The sequence below is a fragment of the Sinocyclocheilus grahami genome, unplaced genomic scaffold (assembly GCF_001515645.1).
Source record: "Sinocyclocheilus grahami isolate Dianchi unplaced genomic scaffold, SAMN03320097.WGS_v1.1 scaffold260.1, whole genome shotgun sequence".
Lineage (NCBI taxonomy): Eukaryota > Metazoa > Chordata > Actinopteri > Cypriniformes > Cyprinidae > Sinocyclocheilus > Sinocyclocheilus grahami.
In genome coordinates, this window is record NW_015505439.1 from 1,021,577 (window position 1) to 1,041,134 (window position 19,558).

Here is a 19,558-nt window from a genome sequence, read left to right on the forward strand (position 1 = left end):
ACTCACAAAAATCTGCTGATCCTGATCCTTTTCTCATAAAGTCTTAAAAGCTTACAAGCAAGCTTAACTGACTTTAACATTTTACATGAAAAACGTACCACCAACAAAAATACATCATGTAATGATTTAAAGGGTGACGTTTCACAATGATATTGCCCCTTCTTCACTGGTCACCTTTATTTTGGTTGGCATATGATGTTGTAGAAGATACAATTGTCTCAGCTCAGCTCAACCATCTGTAGCCTAACATTAGGTGGTGGTTAGAGAACAAAAACTCAAGTGACAGAGCACTGTGTGTCTATATGAGGTAAACCCTACATTGTGGGGACCAAATGTCCACAAGGATAGTAAAACCTGATTTTTTTTACCTTGTGGGAAATAGCTAATAAATCATACTAGAAGTTTTTTTCTTTTCTCTCTCTCTCTTTTTTCCATCAAAACAGAAAGGGTTCTGTAGGGTTTAGAGAAGGTGAGGGTTAGGGGATATAATATACAGTTTGTACAGTATAGAAATCATTATGTCTGTGGAAAGTCCCCATAAAAATGGAAAACCCAACATGTGTGTGAAGTCCACAGAAACTAGATTTTATGTGGTGTTTTTACTGTTATTAATGGCTTATAACATTTTACAATGTATTTTATTGGCTTATGATGAGTGTTTATTTGTTTATTATAGGACAAGACAATTTCCCTTTGGGACAGTAAGGTATATTTCAATTTAATTCTTTGCGTTCCTATTGTATTCCTATCCTTAATTGTTTAGTTTTAGCACTGATTTTTATATATATTTTAAAATATATGCTGTGTGAGATTTGTTTCTTATATGAAGACCCCATGAAATGTAAGCCCATTAATATACATGGTCTGTCAATATGAACAGGACCCCCTCTCGACCCCAGAAAGAGCTGTGGTCCAATCAGAGCACAGCGAGTCAGTTTGCCTGAGGTGCTTGCTGTCTTGCGCCTGGTGAAAAGAACTCAATAGTGGATCAGCGTTTGTTCAGGCAACAGTTTGCTGAGAAACTTCTGAGGAGGAGGACGCGCGCGCACTAAAACAAACTCAAAGCATCCTCGCGCAAGCGACGGTCAGGAGAAATCTGACTGAATCTTTTCTTCACATTTTTGTCTCGCTAACGCCTTATTTTTTTTTCCAAATAGTGCCCGTGTTGACATTTCGAACCAATGTCTTGTCAATTTCCCTCAGGCCGTTGCTGAATTTTTGCCGAGGTTATTGTTTGCCGAGGAGCAGTTGGAAATCTCAAGATGGACCTGAGACCTTCGCCGTTTTTTCTTGGTTTGATATTAGTTCTTAACGTTTTGTCAGCAGCCCAGGACACAAATGAAGAAATCCCTGAGGGGGCGTCCACCTTGGCGTTTGTGTTTGATGTCACCGGCTCCATGTACGATGATTTAGTGCAAGTGATTGAGGGAGCATCGAAGATTTTGGAAACATCCCTCAGCAGACCCCAGAGACCACTGTACAACTTCGCCTTGGTGCCTTTTCATGACCCAGGTACATAAAAACAACGCAAATGAGCTTTCATTTCTTTTTAATGAAAGCTGTCTACTTCCTTCGCAAATCTGTTTTAGTAAGTTTGTGGCTTTAATGGTGGCATTAAAATATGATTCTTTCTTTCTTACACAAAGTTCTCCTTCGTAGCGTTCTGTGGGCAAATATGAAATGTTTTGTTTGTTAAGGATAACCTGTTCCTTTATTCCCTTAGATGACCTTTAAATAAAACTCATATACTGTGTTTTTCAGCCTAAACACCAAACCTGATCAATTTACTTGAAAAGATAGATTGCATTAGATATTAAGATATTAAATTGCATGCGTATTTCGGAGTGCTTGTTTATGTTTTTCTCTTGATTTAAGCATAAATCTGATGCAGTTTAGTTTGGTTTATTCTTAAAACAAGAAGAAGAAAAACAAAGCAAAACAAAACATTCATTTTGCCAAGGGGGGGGAGTAAAATGAACTATAGCTATATTCTCTTATTATTTATATACAGCTTTTCTTGTTAAGAAAATGTATCTTGTTTACAGATGTAGCTCATCTTAAAGAGGGACTTGTTGTCAGAAACATGACACATCTGTTAGTTTGCTGAGAGCTGCTTCATGCTGAAGTGTCTCACACCTACAGGAGGTATCAAAGCATTGTTTGTGGTGCCCAGATGTTCTGTGTGTTGAATTCACTGTCATTATCATTCCGTCTATCCAGGCGGAACAAGCTTGGAAGCATTTGAATGCCTGCTGGTGCAGCCTTTTTCCAAGGAACGTACTTTACTGACTGTACACGACAGTTAGGGTACTCTAAATAGCTATAATAATTAGGTATTAATGGGTTAACAGTCAATATGTTGCATGCACATACAGTAAATTTTGATTTGTCTAAAGTATACCAGATATATATCCCTGAATAATGATATGAGTCCCTGAATAATGTTAGACTGTTAGGAGGGGGAGGGGGAGGGGGGGGGCATAATTCAAACTCTGAACATGGTAGAGTTTTGGCTTTGTAATTAGTTCAAGTACAAAGGCAAGTTCACTTCTCTAATCTAAAAAAGCCGAAACAAGATAATGGCATACAAATGATAAAATTGCAGGGTAAACAACATCTAGTGGTAGAAAGGATGAAAAACTATGCATCTAGACTCTTCAAACGCTTTTGAAGAGTGAGAGAGAGTCTCAAAAGAAAGTATCATCTCAAGAGATGTTAAGCCTCCCCCTTCTTTGTTCCCAACCTGAATCTATCCTAAAGTGTCCAAACGCAGCATGCCAAATACATTTTCCATCCACTCCTTGGGGTGCTCAGGAATTTCTTTCAAGATGCACGCTGTATCTGGTTATTGATTCAGAATGCGCTGTCCACTGTAACTACACCGAAAGATTTGCAACACAAAAGAAGACTCTTAGGGAGGGAGAGGGAGCATAATTCAAACTCTGAACATGGTAGAGTTTTGGCTTTGTAATTAGTTCAAGTACAAAGGCAAGTTCACTTCTCTAATCTAAAAAAGCCGAAACAAGATAATGGCATACAAATGATAAAATTGCTGGGTAAACAACATCTAGTGGTAGAAAGGATGAAAAACTATGCATCTAGACTCTTCAAACGCTTTTGAAGAGTGAGAGAGAGTCTCAAAAGAAAGTATCATCTCAAGAGATGTTAAGCCTCCCCCTTCTTTGTTCCCAACCTGAATCTATCCTAAAGTGTCCAAACGCAGCATGCCAAATACATTTTCCATCCACTCCTTGGGGTGCTCAGGAATTTCTTTCAAGATGCACGCTGTATCTGGTTATTGATTCAGAATGCGCTGTCCACTGTAACTACACCGAAAGATTTGCAACACAAAAGAAGACTCTTAGGGAGGGAGAGGGAGAGCAAGATTGCCTGTTCCTTCACAAAATCGGTAAATCAGTATTCCAGATGTGTGCAGTATGTACTGAAATCAGGCTGTCACCTATTTGTTTGCATTATTGTAGATCGTTTTATGAAGCCTTGTAGATGGGAGATGCAGCCGAAGGAGTGGAATATGCATTATTTAGATAACACATAACATGAGCAGCTTTTTTTGTCAAGAAATTGTCAATCTGTAAGTGGCTTTTTGGATAGTGTTCATGTGTTTCATTGCATAAATAAAAAAACAACCCAAATTTTAATCCCTTTCAAAAAATAATTTTAATTTAGATGATTTAGCATATTTGGCTTCAGATTCAACCACAATTCCTGATGAATTTCAGTAGCAAATTAATATCTAACTAACCACCAATTATTTGCGATGGTTCAGAATAGTAAGGAAAAATGCCTTTCGAGTTTTCCTACTTTCCTACTTTTTTTTTTGTTTGATTACCCATCTAACCCAAGTAAACAGATAAAAATGGTTAGCAGAGTTCTTTTTGGAGAATCGGTTTGGTTCATTCAGACTGTACTCAAGTATTGGTATAAACACATGCATAGAGACTAAAAAGCTTAATCCTCTGGTAACTCTTCGACTGTGACCTGGAAGGGGAAATAGAAAGTCCCTTGGTGCTAAATAAGGGTTAACAGTCAGTGGAGGCTTCAATGAGTTTCAGATGTCCAGAGATCTTTTAAAGAGCAGTTGGCCCATTGAGAAGTGTGTGGCCACAGGTTCCCTGTGCTACTGCTTTCCTAAGACTCCAGTGATGTACTTCCCACATACACATACATGCATACTCAAATACACACACATAGGCCTGTAAATATGACCCCCTGTAATCCAGTTCCTGAACTTGCATGTGTTTAAATGTGTGGGATTTTGGGCCTAGAAACACTATCAATGACTAAGCACTAAGCACTGACTCAGTTAGTAAACCATATTTCTCACACACTTACTCCACACTTTTCAAGGTTTTTGCTCTTTATTAGTACTATTTATATCATATTATTATGTGCATGCTTTGAATCTGTCTAAATATTGGCTTCTGGACAGGCTTTAAGGAGCTGGAGAATCACAGAGAAGATCAGGAGTATTTATTCAGTTCATTCTTGTCATCCTAAAACTGTCAGGAAAAGCTGTGACAAATGATATAGGCTAAACTTCAGACAGAGAATAAGCAGAATTGGTATTCTTAAGGGACCATTACTACTCTGGCTGAATTTTCCAGGTTCCTAAAAATGCTGATGATAGCAGCTGGATGGAGATGAATATCAGTCAGCTTTCTCTTCCAAAGCAAATAGTTCCCTTTGTCTTTCTGTAGTCAATGAAAAAAGTTCCCTTATTTTGGTATGAGATTTATTTCACTCTTTCTACATCCCGTCACACTTTCAAATGGCTGAACCTACCAAATAGTTTGACAGCCTGCTTTGTGAATGAACATTGGCATGCTTACATCTTGTTGATGGCTTTGGAGCTATAATCACCTCAACATTTTTAAGGAGCATTTTATCTTTCTTCATTCTGATTAATCGGATCTGCTCCCTTTAGTTAGACCTTTTACCAAAGCTTTCAAAATGGCATAGGAGGAACATTGATGCTTTCAGTGCTTTTAACATTTTCAGAGCTCATTCCTCAACTAAACAGCTCTTTGACCCTTTGGTGCTTGTCCTCAGAAGCTACATTCATCTCGGAATACCCCTAGATTACAAGGGGATTGGCGTGAACATGGCCCGTAATGATGCCATTAGGTAGGAATTTGTGACATGGGGGGGGTTAAATAGGGTTTCAGAGTACGGTGGAGTATGGTGTAATTCTTCTGTTTCATCTCTTTAATGATGAGGAGAAAATAACATGACACTTTAATTTGAGGACAGTGCATGCGTTGATTCCATTGCCTAAGGTGTTACACAAAGAGCCATTTTCCAAAAAGTGCTACTGTACCCAGTAGTTACTGTAAGCACTTAAAACTATTCAAACAACCTTATATTTATATGGGGACTTGAGACATATATCAACAGTTGTTTTTTTTTTAATTTTTTTTTTTTAAAGAAATAAAATCATTTTATGGCAAGGATGCATTAAATTGATCAGAAGTGACAGCAAAGACATTTAACATACTGCAAATATCTCTTTCATATAAATGCTCTTCTTTTGAACTTTCTATACATCAACAAATCCTGGAAAAAATGCATCACAGTTTCCACAAAAACATGTTATTAATTTTATTCAGCAAGAAGGATGCATCAAAAAGTGACATTAAAACAATTTTACATTAAATTTTGAAATTCTATACATCAAAAAATGTATCACGGTTTCCACAAAAAAATATTAAGCAACTGTTTCAACAGATAATAATAGGAAATGTTTCTTGTGCACCAAATCAGCACATTAGAATGATTTCTGAATGTAACACTGAAGACTGGAGTAATGGCTGCTGAAAATTCAGTTTTGTCATCACAGTAATAAATTACATTATAAAATATATTTAAATAGAAAAGCTATTTTAAAATGTATTAATGTTTCACAATAATACAGTTTTATTTTTTCTTTATCAAATAAATACAGCCTTGATGAGCATAAGAGACTTAAAAATTTTATACGGCAGATATTTGAACGGCAGTAAACTACAAGTATTATGAACAATTTTCTGCAGTTCTTGGGATTCCAGCTAGATTATGATCACATATTTGGCCACTTGCACTTTCTGAGCCGTAGGAATTGTTTTGATTGGACACAGAGAGATTCTGTGACCTTTTGTGACTGGTGCAGGGCAAAGGTCGAAGTCTGCTGGGAAGTTGAACTTGAGATGAGTTCGAAATGAAAGATGAAAGGACAATAGAAGATTTTTGGCCCGTGCATGATTTTCAGATGTTTGAAAGACAAACATGGATACCATTAGAGTGTAATTGCATTAGTAGCTGCTACAAGTCAGTGGAAAATTAAAGCCTCTGTTTATGATGTAAAGTTTCACTTGCTCCAGGCCAAATAATTGCTTTGATGTCAAACATTCTTTTGTATTCTTTAAATAATGACTCGATATAGGCAAAACACACTATATAAAACAACACGATATACAAAATGAATTTATGGCTGAACTTTGGTCTCTTAGAATATGATCTGATATATACTGTATAAGGTTGGTTCAATTATGGCAAAATAGCCATTTTTCTCAGTTATAATGTTGGTGGGGTTACTGAGTTTTGGCTTTTTAGGGCATCATATTTTTCAGGTGTGTTTTTAATTGTAATTTTAGATGCTCAAGTATGTTAAATATGATCTAAATATGAGAAGGGGTCTGATGCACTGCATAATTAGATCTTTACCAATTTTGTAAATTTCAAAATGGATCTTTGAGACCTTTGATTGGTATAGCATAATTATGCATGACAGGGTCAGGGGGTTTAAAGAACTGCACTTCATGAGACAGTTACCTGTCCTGAAAGCATCACGGGACACTGATGGTGATGATACATGGGCCAACTTTTTTGAGCAATGTTGCCGGGCAACTTTTTTGAGCAATATTGCTTGGGCACTTTCCCATTGAGAATGGGCAACAGATTTCTATCTGGATATTTAGATCAGTCATGGGCCCTGTCTCACCTGGTTGCCCATTGACAGCAACGTTTCACAGCAACATTGCTCAAAAAGTTGCCCCATATAATATAAGTTGATTTGATTTGGCCAGCCACAGTCATCTAATAGGCTGTCATTGCTGTAGTTTTAACATTATTATGAGGACATAAAATATCCCAATCTCTACAATTAACTTGAAAAGTAGATCTTAGATGTCTTCAAGAGCGATCACAATATAAAATCGTCACATCGCCCACCCCTATTTCTAAATCAGTCAAGTCATGTAACGTGACTCATAAAAGGCAGTTTACTGCAGGACATGCTTTATTTTAAAAAGCCTGTTCCTCAGGTGTGTTCTGTGTGCATGTTCTTGGGGTTTCAGGTGCACGCATAAATGGTCAAATATACACAAAAAAAATGTCTGTCTTGGCAAATATTTGCGTAAAGACAGTCAGTTATGTCTTAAATACATAAAAAATTGGGAAAGAAATAGAATGCGTGTCAGAAAGAGACAGAAGCCTAATAAACCTACTGCTGTCTGTGTCATTAATGATGATCAAACAACAGAAGACAGAGAAAATCACACTGCTCTTGACTGAATCACTTTATAACTTTAATAAAAATCGATGTATATTTAATTTATACAGTTATGCAGTGTTTTAAAGTTTAACTCAGGTTTTAATTACCATTTTGACAACTGAATGTTTAATGCAATACTGTGATTTTTAAACTGTACAAATAGGTTGCTAAATAATCATAGGCTTGTTCCAGTCTGGGTATTCTCAATAGTACATCTCAAAATTGGGAAGATTGTGATTCAGATCGTGGATCATGTTTTTTAGTTTTTTGTGGTTATAAGATCATGATATAATATTTTGGGAGGATCGCCTACTACTTGTAGTACCTTGAAGACCCAAACTGGAATATCTGATGTACACACAGCAAAGTTTAATTGAATCCTGAGATCTGGAGAGAAGTATCAAGGCATCACAACATTATATCAACATGAAACATGTAATTGCTTTTACCTGGGACCCACTGGTTAATTTTTGTCTTCTTTAGAGGACAGTTGTTTTAAGGGAAATTTCTGACAGTCCTGGGACATCATATATACAAATTATGTACAAACAAATTTGCAGACGCAGGGCTTAGTGTATTTCTCTGTCAAAAGTAGTCAGATGTTAAAGCATTTCTCAAAACACACTATACTCTAAGGAGGTAATTACTCAGCACTGTTTATGATCAAAATTTGACTCTGCTACATTATTTAGATGATAGGACAGGCTGTTTTGATCATTTGTGAACAATTATGTTTTTCATTCAGAACTTTCTTCAGTTTTTGGCTCTGATTGGACAAACACATTTGGTCTGCATAAATGAAGTCTGTTTGTGCCAATCCTGTTTAGTGACGTGGTTTTGGATGATGTGAGTCTATATTTATCTATTCAAAACAAAGCTTTTTTCCTATCAAGCATGTGGCATGTGAGATGCTTCTCTTTTGTCTTCAGAGCTCTAAGTGCTGTTCTGATTGGATTAATTTTCTAAATGACATTTGAGTTACTATTAGCATACTTGAGGACATTGGTGATTTCATGTCCTGATCTGGATAGGATTAGGATCTCATATTGTGGTTGACCTATATATCGCCAAGGCCTATATTGCATTGGCTGAAACATTTTTCAACACATAACCCAATTAAATAAACCAAGTCCTGTATATATATGATATAATAATGCAATTATGAATGTAATTAAATTATAATTTAATTAAGATCAGTATACCTGATGATGCAACTACAGTACTCATTCTGAGCAGCCCAGACTCAGGTTATAGATTCAATTGTCTGTTTTCATTGGATGTGAAGCCAACATGTTTTTTTTTTAAACCCAGAAAGTTGGGAAAATGGTCCAAATCCATAATGTAATGGAGTAAGACATTTAACTTTAGTTACAGTTCTACAAAGGTCGAAATAAATGAGAAGCGAAAAAATAATATACGCAATAAACAAAAATAATATACACATCAGACTGTGGTTAAATTTCTCAGAGGACCTTTAGCTAAAAATCAACGTAATTTGTTTGGTAAGTTTTATAGAGGCTGTATGAAGAAAAACACTGACATGTTCAATTGGGGATTAAGTATGTATGTGAAACTCTCATTTTCCTGACCTCTTCAGGGGAAAATTAGTCTCATCCGAATGAGATCCGACTTTATACTCCTAGTGAGACAACATTGGTAGTTTACAACAGACAACAGCCGAAGTGCGGTCAAGAAGTGGGACATTCTTGTTATTAAATGTTTAAAATATTTTAATTAAATATTTGTTTTTACATGAATTCAAATGTCTCTTTTTCATAGAAAAACATTTAGAAATATTAGTGGTAGCAAGAGATTTCTTCTAAATGATTTTAGCCTTTTCACAGATTTGATTAGCTTTCATGTATTTTTTCATCTCTCCCCTGCTCTCGACCCCTGATTTGCATTCCTTTCTTGGTCTGTCTATTCCTGTCTTTCTTCATCCCTCTCTTTCTCCCCATTTTTTTGTCTCCTAGGGGAGTCACTGTCTTACTGCTGAAACATTTCCTGAGCGGCTGAAAAAGCGTCAGTCAGCTCCCAGCTTGCATGCCAGCATCTGCTGTGTGTCTGTGTTATGATCTCTGGTCTGATTTTTGGCTTTACAGAGCAAGTGATGGAGACCTTCTGACCTTCAGTTCAAGCTTTTCTTTAGAGGCTAGCCTGGTGAAAGTTTTTTGATGTGAGCATGAGAGAAGTGTGAGGAAATGGATGGTTAGACTGGCTAGATGGTTAGACTCTCTGCCTGGGTTTGTGGTTTTGAGTGAGTGGAACATGTGTGTGGTCGATGATTCGGTCAATCGTGCTGGGTCTTTGTCTATAGGATGTCTGACACAATTAAACAATTGTACTCTTCATCAGAGCAACATTTGTTGTGTACTGAAAGATTTTGTGTACTTTATATCTTATAAAGTGGTTCAGAATTAGATTGTTTTTTTGTTTGACTAATGCTTTGCACCAATACACAGTTGGTTTCCATTAAATGACTTTGTTTGAGTTACCATAAACAAGTCCTCAAAACTCATACTGTACCAAAACTGGATAAACTTTTTGCTGTAAAACTGATGGTAAATGTGACTCATTTCTTTGTTATATTCATCCTATTCAGTCTGATGCAACCAAGACACTTTAGCTGTTCAAAGCTCTCAGATTTTTAACAAAACCTTGTGTAGCTATATTATACAGATATATATTGTTACTTTGGTCACACTTGTAAACCTGCAGCATTTGAGTCATACAGTTCGGCTCAATGTAGTTATGTCATGAGAAAGTTATGGACTTGCAACCAGTGACTTGGCATGGCTTAAAAACAAATGGTTAGCCCTATTGGACTCCTATGACTAATGCTTTGCACCAATACACAGTTGGTTTCCATTAAATGACTTTGTTTGAGTTACCATAAACAAGTCCTCAAAACTCATACTGTACCAAAACTGGATAAACTTTTTGCTGTAAAACTGATGGTAAATGTGACTCATTTCTTTGTTATATTCATCCTATTCAGTCTGATGCAACCAAGACACTTTAGCTGTTCAAAGCTCTCAGATTTTTAACAAAACCTTGTGTAGCTATATTATACAGATATATATTGTTACTTTGGTCACACTTGTAAACCTGCAGCATTTGAGTCATACAGTTCGGCTCAATGTAGTTATGTCATGAGAAAGTTATGGACTTGCAACCAGTGACTTGGCATGGCTTAAAAACAAATGTACATCAGCCAGTGCTCTATATGTTAGGGCCAGCAGTCTTACATCGCAGCCCATGTTTCTGTTTTTTAAATGATTGTATGTTGAGAGTAATGGAAGCCATATGTTACATATTCGTATTGAGTAGCTGAGATGAGTTGATTTATAGTTTGTGAGGTATTACTCAAGAGAGAACCAAGTAAGAAACTTCATTTTATGTACTGTTTTGAACATGTTCCAGATCCAAAGTTTTTTGCATATGATCACAAAATTGTCTGAAAAATGGACTTATCTCTTCTTAATATGGGATGTTGAATCAAATCTTCAATAAAAAGTCAAATAGGATGCTTTTAGACAGTCATACATGTTTTTGTAAGAAGTCTTTTATTCTCACCAAGGCTACTGTTATTTGATTACAGTAAAACAGTGTGTGATATTGTGGAATATTATAACAAATTACAACTTCTATAACAATTTAAAAATTTTCAACAGCCATTACTCCAGTCTTCAGTGTCACATGATCCTTCAGAAATCATTCTAATAAGCTGATTTAGTGCTCAACAAACACTACACCCATTATAGTTGGATGATGACTGATTACAAGTCTTTTTGGGGGGAATAATAACTTCCATAAGAGTTATTTGATATTCAGTACAAACCATTTCATTTTTGTACGCCCTTCAGTTCCGATTATTTAAAGTTTTTTTGTTGTGCTGGTGGCAGCTGCAGTCACATACTGAGGGAAACACCTTGACCCGTTTCGACTGTTTTATGGGGTGCTGTCACATCACCAGCCATACGATGGTGTCAGTCAACCTTGGACACTCCTCCAGAGGGCCCCTACTGGAAACCCTGAGTCTCACTTAGCCAATGAAATATACCCAAAGCCAAACCAATCATGCTACTGACCTAAATTAGAAACAGATTAGATTTAGACCGCTTAGTCTAGTTTAACCCTTGCCTTCTGATGACATCAGCAAACTTGTTTTATATCATTAACATAGCCTTCACAGAAGAGCATCCTTACAAAGTGTATGTTAATACAATAAAACAAGGAAATAAACTATTTACTGTATGCGCACCAATGACCACACATCAGTTATATTCTACATTATTATGGCAAGTTGCAGTGTTGCTTGATAAATGAAATGGAGTGCACCACTTAATATAATTGCAAGTTTTTCCTCGTCTTGTTTGGGACACATCCTGCTTTTCTTTTCATCTCACTTCATGTTTCTCTGTCACCTTTATGGCACAGTGAGTGTGAAGATTTGTGATTCTGTCCTGAACACTGGTTGTGGTTATGTGGAGGCAGACCTGGCTCATATTGAATTGTGCTTTTTCATTAGTCATCTTTTTTTTCTTCCTTTCTTACAAAGGCTTACTGTTTTGGTAGATTCCTGGCAAGATGCTGCAGCAATTGAAATGATTATCCTGCATCAGTGAAATATTTATGTTCCTAGAGGAGTCTGTGCAACATGCGTATTTGCTGTCAGCGGATGTTTTAATAATTTGAATTACTGTTATTTCCTCCACATGTTTAACAGTTCATGATGTTAATTCTGTTAGTAATCTGCTGTATTCATTATGTTATTTGGTCATTTTTAAACTTGATTGCTGTACCTACAGTTTTATAAACATGGTCATCAAATGTCCATCTTGGATCTACTAACTAGCATAATGATACATAAAGGAGGAAGCATCCATTGTAGCTGTTGTTGGAAATTTCCACTTGAAGTCTTCTATATGAACATTTAAGTGTGCTTTCACACTTGCCTGGTTCGCATTGCATTGCCTGGTACGAACCCGAGTTCGATTGCTCCCCCCTCCCCCTGCCCTCTCTGGACTGTGTTCATATTATTTTATAAGGGTAAGAACCGCAGTTCGTTTGCATCATAAAGCCATCAGCTTTTTACCCCATTGCTTAGTAAGACAACGCAGGAGAAGGTGGAAAAATGCATTGCATTGCTCTCTTCGCTTTTATATTTATGTTTTTGAATCATTGGCTTTGTTTCCAAAGCTTCAGTACATAACGGCACTTACATCTGTCTTACGAATGTATTGCAAATGCTCTAAAGAATGCTGAAGGCGAAAAGAAATTAGATATACAGCTCTCTGCTTGCAAAGCGTCAGTCATGCTCGTCAAGAAAGTGAGTGAAACACACACAAACACACATTTTTATCGAATAATATGTCATTAATAGCAGTTCGCATATCAGTAGCAAACTGTACCGGAGTTCATTTGAACCATAGCCCAGACCACCCCTTTTAAGCGGACTCGAGTACGGTTCACGGGTGCACATTCAAGTTCGGAAGACAGCTGTCACATCAACCAAATGTACCGAACTCTGACGTCAATCGAACTCGGGTGCACACCAAAAGTGCTATTGTGAAAGCACCCCAAAAACATTGAAAAAAGGAGGATGATCTCATAAAAGTGCCACAGCAATGAAACAGTAAAGTCTACTAGGGCTGCACGATATATCTAAATTATCAAAATATCACAAATGTAAATATCGCAATATGCATATTGCAACGGCGTGCGATATCTTTATAATTTTAATAATAGGCTACTTAAATCAAAACGTTGCAAAAGGTCAAAGTTTTAGTTCGATGCATATAGCAGAGAATTGCTTGACGTTGAAAAGAGTTAAGTCTTTGCCGTCTCGTCTTGCTGTCTGATTCACACCTGAACACTGAGCACACACAGAGAGACGTGTTTCAGACGGCTGAGAAATAAATCGGATGTGTATCATTATACTGGATCTGTGCAGTCAGATTTAAAGGGACAGCAGCCTATAAATACATGCTGCTGAATATGCCACTAATGTTAACAAAACGGCTATAACAAAGATTAATCTAAATTTAATTCATACAGTGAACACTATGCAGTGTTATTTTACACTTAATTATTACATTTCTGTAGCTGAATACGAATTGCATATTTCTTTTTTTTCTTTTTCTTTCTTTTTTTTTTAGTGACTGTTCACTTGCCTTTAATCATGTTTGAACTTTCTTAGACTATAGTTTTTGCTGTGGTATATGAAGAAGTACTTAAAGTTTGTGGAAAGCAAAGTTACAAGGATATAAAATTAGTGTCATTAATTTTTTTGTTTGTATGTTCACATTGATGTTAAATTACATTTTCATCACTTTTTTATTTCACAAATTTTTAAGTAATGCTAAAACACTGCTGGTCACTTTCAGAAGTTATAGTGATTCTTTATTTTCCAAGAAAGAATGTGAAACAAATTGGTTATGTAATATTAATTTTGTAATATTTTAAAATATAATTTAAATAGATTTTACACACTTTAAGCAATATCGTATCGCATATCGAATTTCGCATTTTTTAACAAGGTATCGCATATCACATTTTTCTTCAATATCGCACAGCCCTAATGTCTACTATCTACACTGGCATCATAGTATTGTCATTGTGGTCAGCGCCATGTAATAAATACACTGTGTTTATCCCTGGAGTGTAAACAGCATCTGATGCTCTTAATCATTCATTTGCATAATACATACACTCTAAAAAATGCTGGGTTAAATACAACCCTGTGCTAAAATAGGGACAAACCCAGCAATTGGGTTGTTTTGACCCAGCGGTTGGGTTACTACCCGGAAGGTTGGGTTAAACATTTAACCCAACCGCTCGGTCAAAACAACTCAATTGCTGGGTTTGTCCCTATTTTACCCAGCACTGGGTTGTATTTAACCCAGCATTTTTTAGAGTGTAGTGAGTTTGATTCAGAACCTCCTGATTGCTGGAATAAAAGGGATGAAAACAAATGTTCAAGGCTGTTAATATGATTGCTTCCACATCTATATAAACTCTTTGGTTTTTGGCAGGATAGATGTGGTGGAGGGTTAGTAACCTAACTTCCACAGTGGTTTCCCAGGCTCCATCCATCTCTTTTTAAGATTGTTCCTTAATTCTTCATTTAGACGGACAAGCTGAAGTGATTTGGTCTTTAGTGAAGAGAATTTCTTATTTTTGAAAATGAGCTTTTAATAATAATAATATTAAGGCAAGAAGCATAGAGATAGCATTTCTAGGAGTGTTAGTTTAATAACGTCTATTCTTGAGACTTTTTTTCGATGGAAATTCTAAAATTGAAACTTCTGGAGCCTACAATGTTTTAATAGTAGTGACATTTTTCCTCAACTGATCATGGAAAATGTGAATCCTCATTGTATGACCCCTTGAATGGTTTAAAATACTTAGTGTTTTAAAAGATCTGTTGTCATTATTCTGTGCTGACTACAAGCATATGTCTATGTTCATGAGAAAACTCGGTGACTGTTTCCTTCAATGATCTAAGCTGACCTAAAATCAAATAGCTCAAATAAATCACTTGCTTCCTCTTTTTATTATCATCCATTTTCTTAAATAAGGTTATATAAGGTCTTTCCTCTCTTTTATGAACCATAAATTGGTGGTCATTATTTTTTTTCTCCTTTTCATAGTTGTTCTAATGCAACTGGCATTTAAGAGCCCTCACAGCACTTCACCATTTCCCCCTTTTTTATATTTCCATGTGCTCTTTGCCCCAGCTTCCCTTAACTTTGATGCAGCTTTTAGGTCAAAGCAGAGGTAAAGAAGACCAGTGCCCAGGCTTCTAAGATAAAACCCCTTAATCAAGAGAAATGTCCCAGGACTTTGTAAACTTTTCCATTCATGAAAGCATTCACTTGAAAGCCAGTTCAGCATTCAGAGGAGTCAAAATTACTATCCTGTTTAACACAGCTTTGATCACCTAAATGTTCTTTTTCTGCACTTCAACGGTTTCCCATAGTGCCAAAATATCAGCGCTGAGGGAGATTTTAGAGTTCTGTGAGCATTTGTTTATACAGTGTTTTCAAGAAGTTACGTTAGACAATAAAGTTTTTCTTTGTTCACTTAAACCGAAAGCAAACCATAGAAAATCAGTTAGACATTTTTATCTTCTGAAGATAGTAATATATGCAAAAACAAAATACACTTTAGAGACACTTTAGATATGGGGAATGCATCAAAAGGATCTCAAAGTCTCTCTTGTGCAGCCCCTATAATTTTTGGTGTCAAGAAATTTGTAGGTTTTGGATGCTTCTGCACTTCCTGACTTCTTCAACGTAAAATGCTTTTGAATTGGTTCATAGAGGATATATTTGCTTAGTGGTTTGGGATAAGCTTCCCTTTTATTTTTTTTATTTTTTTATAGTTGTTTGAACTCCTCCCTGCTATTAACTAATAATCATGATAATGTGACTATTTTGTTTTTATTAAATCTGTGTCTGATTGTGTATGAATGGAGTGTGGGATTTGTTACATTTGGTACAATCTGTCGGCTTGGCACTACTATGTATAACAGTTTTACAGCTCATCAAGCCTTGAACAAAGAAAGAAAGCTGGAAAGCAGAGATAGCATGGCTTCAGAAACGGCACAAGTTATCATTGGCCGTGCACACTGACACAGGCAACCGCAACAAAATGACCTCACATAATGACTCTCTCGTCGCTGACAGAAGTTCATACCTGAGTTATTAGATCTTTCCTTTTATGAAGGAGAACAGCTGATGGGAACATAATGTAAACAGACTGTTTTTTTTAGAACAGAGCCACTTCCAGTTAAACCCAGCAGGTTTACCTACCACAGCAGGCTATGCTAATTAATGCAATGCTTGGGCTGCACAATTAAACCAATTCAAATGTAACTTGTTATATTGTCTGGTTTTTAGGCTATTATAAGGTACTTAAAAATGGTGTGTCTGTACCTTATTCTGACACTGTAGCTCATAATATAGGTGCATACACATACAATGAATGAAAATGAATACAATGTAATACGAATGAAAATTAAACAAAAAAAATCCCTGATTTTCAAAGTGTTCTCAGTTTTTTTGCTCTTTGTAACCTTTCTAGGGCTCAGAAAACCTCCTGGCACTAAGCAGGAAGCTCCCTGTCACCCTAGTTCAACTGTGACCCTCAATCCTAGACATCCGCCACTGGCTGCCAGCATAAATATTTGGCATCTGAGTGGACAAAACAGAACCCGTTTTAATCTTTGGATCTATGAGGTCATTTGATCATATTCCAACAGCTTATTTTTTGCCTCTAACAGCATTTGTTTTTTCTGCAGAGATTGGACCCATTACAATAACAACAGATCCAAAGAAGTTCCAGGATGAGCTGCGGGAGCTTTATGTCCAGGTGAGTTCATGTGCTTCTCTTTGGGTTTGTTGACATACTTGATCACAGGTCTATTTGAATCCATATTCATTACAAAAATGAGCTCAGAATCTTAACAGACAGACAATAGTCTCTCTGCTGTTCAACAATAGTCACTCTGCTGTTAACTCAAAAGTTATATATTTCCTATTAAAAAATACAAGCATCTTTGGCTTGTATTACAGTATGTCCGGCAGGTATGATGATTTGAATGAGCACCTTTGTGATTTAAAAGCAATGCACTTTGGGTTTCCAGGTCATCTAGAGTAGGGGTCCAGCGTCCACAGAGAATTTGAGCGAATAAAGATTTTGCAATGTATTTTTAGGACTGTCAAATTTAACATTGATATTAATTAAATATTTTTAATACAATAATTTTCAACATATTTAACAAATTCAGTTTACTCACTATTTTATGATATTTTCTAAATATTGGTTGTAAAGCTTGAGATTAACTGTGATTATTTTATTGACAAACCTAGTTTTTAATTGTAAGAAATAAAATAATAATAATAATATTTTTTCTGTATAAAAGGTTTATACATAACATCCCTACAGTACAATTAAAATATCAACACCAATTATTAATTTCATTAATTAGTCCAATTATTTAGTATTTAAAATATCATGCTTAATATTTTTTTTCACTTAGTATAGTTTTATTTTATTTTAATTTTTTTAATTAGTGCTGCCTTTTTGTTTCAGAAATGGGATGCTGAAAAAAGCAGATATTTGGGAGTCTTGAGCATCAAAATGTATAAAAATGTGTATTTATTGCAAATCTGGCAAATGACAGATTATATTCTGCCGATGTCATTGCGTTGAGGATTTGCCATGTTAACAGTTTCTCTTGGACACCTCATTAAGAAACCGGTGTCTTCAGAATGAAGTGTCCTCTGTGTGTTTCTTATGCTGCCTTCATGTGTTATCAGAAATTTTCTGTTTCCCACTTATGAAGTCGTGATTACAAGCTTGTCGCAATCAAGTGCTTTTTTTGTCGGAAAGAATAAAATGTAGCATCCCATTGGTTGACAGCCATAATATTCACAACGCTATATAGTCAGCTTGCTGAAAATTCTGGAATTTCGTTCAAATATATGCTTATTTCACTGTTTATAAAACATATAATAGGCTATGCTTCAAATGATTTTTCATATATAGCCTATAAATACACTACTTTAGTGACAAGAGAAAGTGATGTAGTTGTTGTGGAAAAAGCTAATAAAGAATAGCACTGACAGCAGCAATCGTTGTCCCTTCCACCATGTTTAAAGATTATTTATTTATTTATTTAGTCATTTATTTAGTCATTTAGCAGTCGCTTTTATCCAAAGTGACTTACAAATGAGGACAACAGAAGCAATCAATTGTACTATTAAAACAACTAAAAACAGATCCAAAACTAAAAGCTAAAACTTTATAAATACTACCTATACACATTTAAAAAATAAAGAGATTAAATAAAAATGACAAATGCATACAACAAAATTAAAAAACTTAACATTTAAATGAAAAACAAAAAATAAAGCTAAAAACTATTCAAAATATTAAAGAACAACCACAACTACATACATATATACTGTATATGTACATAGACATTTATAAATGTAATAGATATATTATTTAATTTCCATTTAGTTTGTTGAAGTATTAAAATAACTAAAATTAAATAAAACTAAAAACTTAATAAATTACATATACAGACATCACACTGATTAAGTGCAATTCTGTATTGGCACAAGGAATGTTTTTTTTGTCTCTGAGGCAGAAGTTCAAGCAGAGCAGGATTTGGTCTAGTTTGTTTGGAGTTCATTGTAAGTGTGTTTGATGTGAAAAGGATAAATTATTCAAATCACAGTTTGCTGGTAATATCTTTTTCAGTGTTCAGAGAACAACCTGCCACTGTAAATGAACTAGAATAGTACATTCTGAGTACATTCATAACCTTTCCTACAGTCTTTCCACTGTTGAATGTGTGTTTGCGTAAAGAACAGATAATCAAAGATCACTTGCTTCCAGATGTTTCATTCAGACACGTGCCCCCTGGAACGCATAATAAAGACAAGACTCTTTGCCCTCCATGTGAGAAGAGACAGACATACCTATATCACAGAGACACTGATGTCCACAAACATTAGAAAATGGTTTACTTTTATCCATATCGGTTTAAAGGAAGGCACATATCTAACAGAACTCTTGGAAGTCATCCACTTGCGTCCAAGATTGTGCTCCATGTTTCATTCCAAGGTCAACATCAGTTGAAGGCATGACTGACTCCCATGGCAAGCTTTACAGCATGCCGTACATTTCTACGTTCATGATTAGGCCAAATCTACTGACCAGCTCATTGCCCTTTTCCAACTTCTTGCAGTTAAGATAAATATCTGCCTTTGAGGAATCTGAATGTTCAATTGACAGAACACACTGACATTTGTGCTCATATTTATTTCAATTTATCTTGATTTGTTTGTGTAGCAATTTAAAAAAGTTCTAAAGCAGCTGAACAGAAAAGAGTAGATAAATAAAGAAGATAAATGGAAAAGCAAAGAAAAATAGCCTTGCAGTGAGCAAGCCAGGGGTAAGAGGAAATGCTGTAGCTAAAACAGTTGAGCA

General features: G+C 35.8%; 1 protein-coding gene across 1 annotated transcript in view; it reads left to right on the top strand.

The window, feature by feature from the left end:
• The first annotated feature begins 988 nt into the window (after positions 1-988).
• LOC107599116 (hemicentin-1-like) overlaps positions 989-19,558 on the top strand; it is an 84,064-nt gene continuing 65,494 nt past the window's right edge. Inside the window, exons 1-2 of the mRNA XM_016290616.1 lie at positions 989-1,512; positions 16,857-16,927. Coding sequence (XP_016146102.1) covers positions 1,263-1,512; positions 16,857-16,927 — 321 coding nt within the window. The 5' untranslated portion in view covers positions 989-1,262. The remainder of the gene's footprint in view (positions 1,513-16,856; positions 16,928-19,558) is intronic.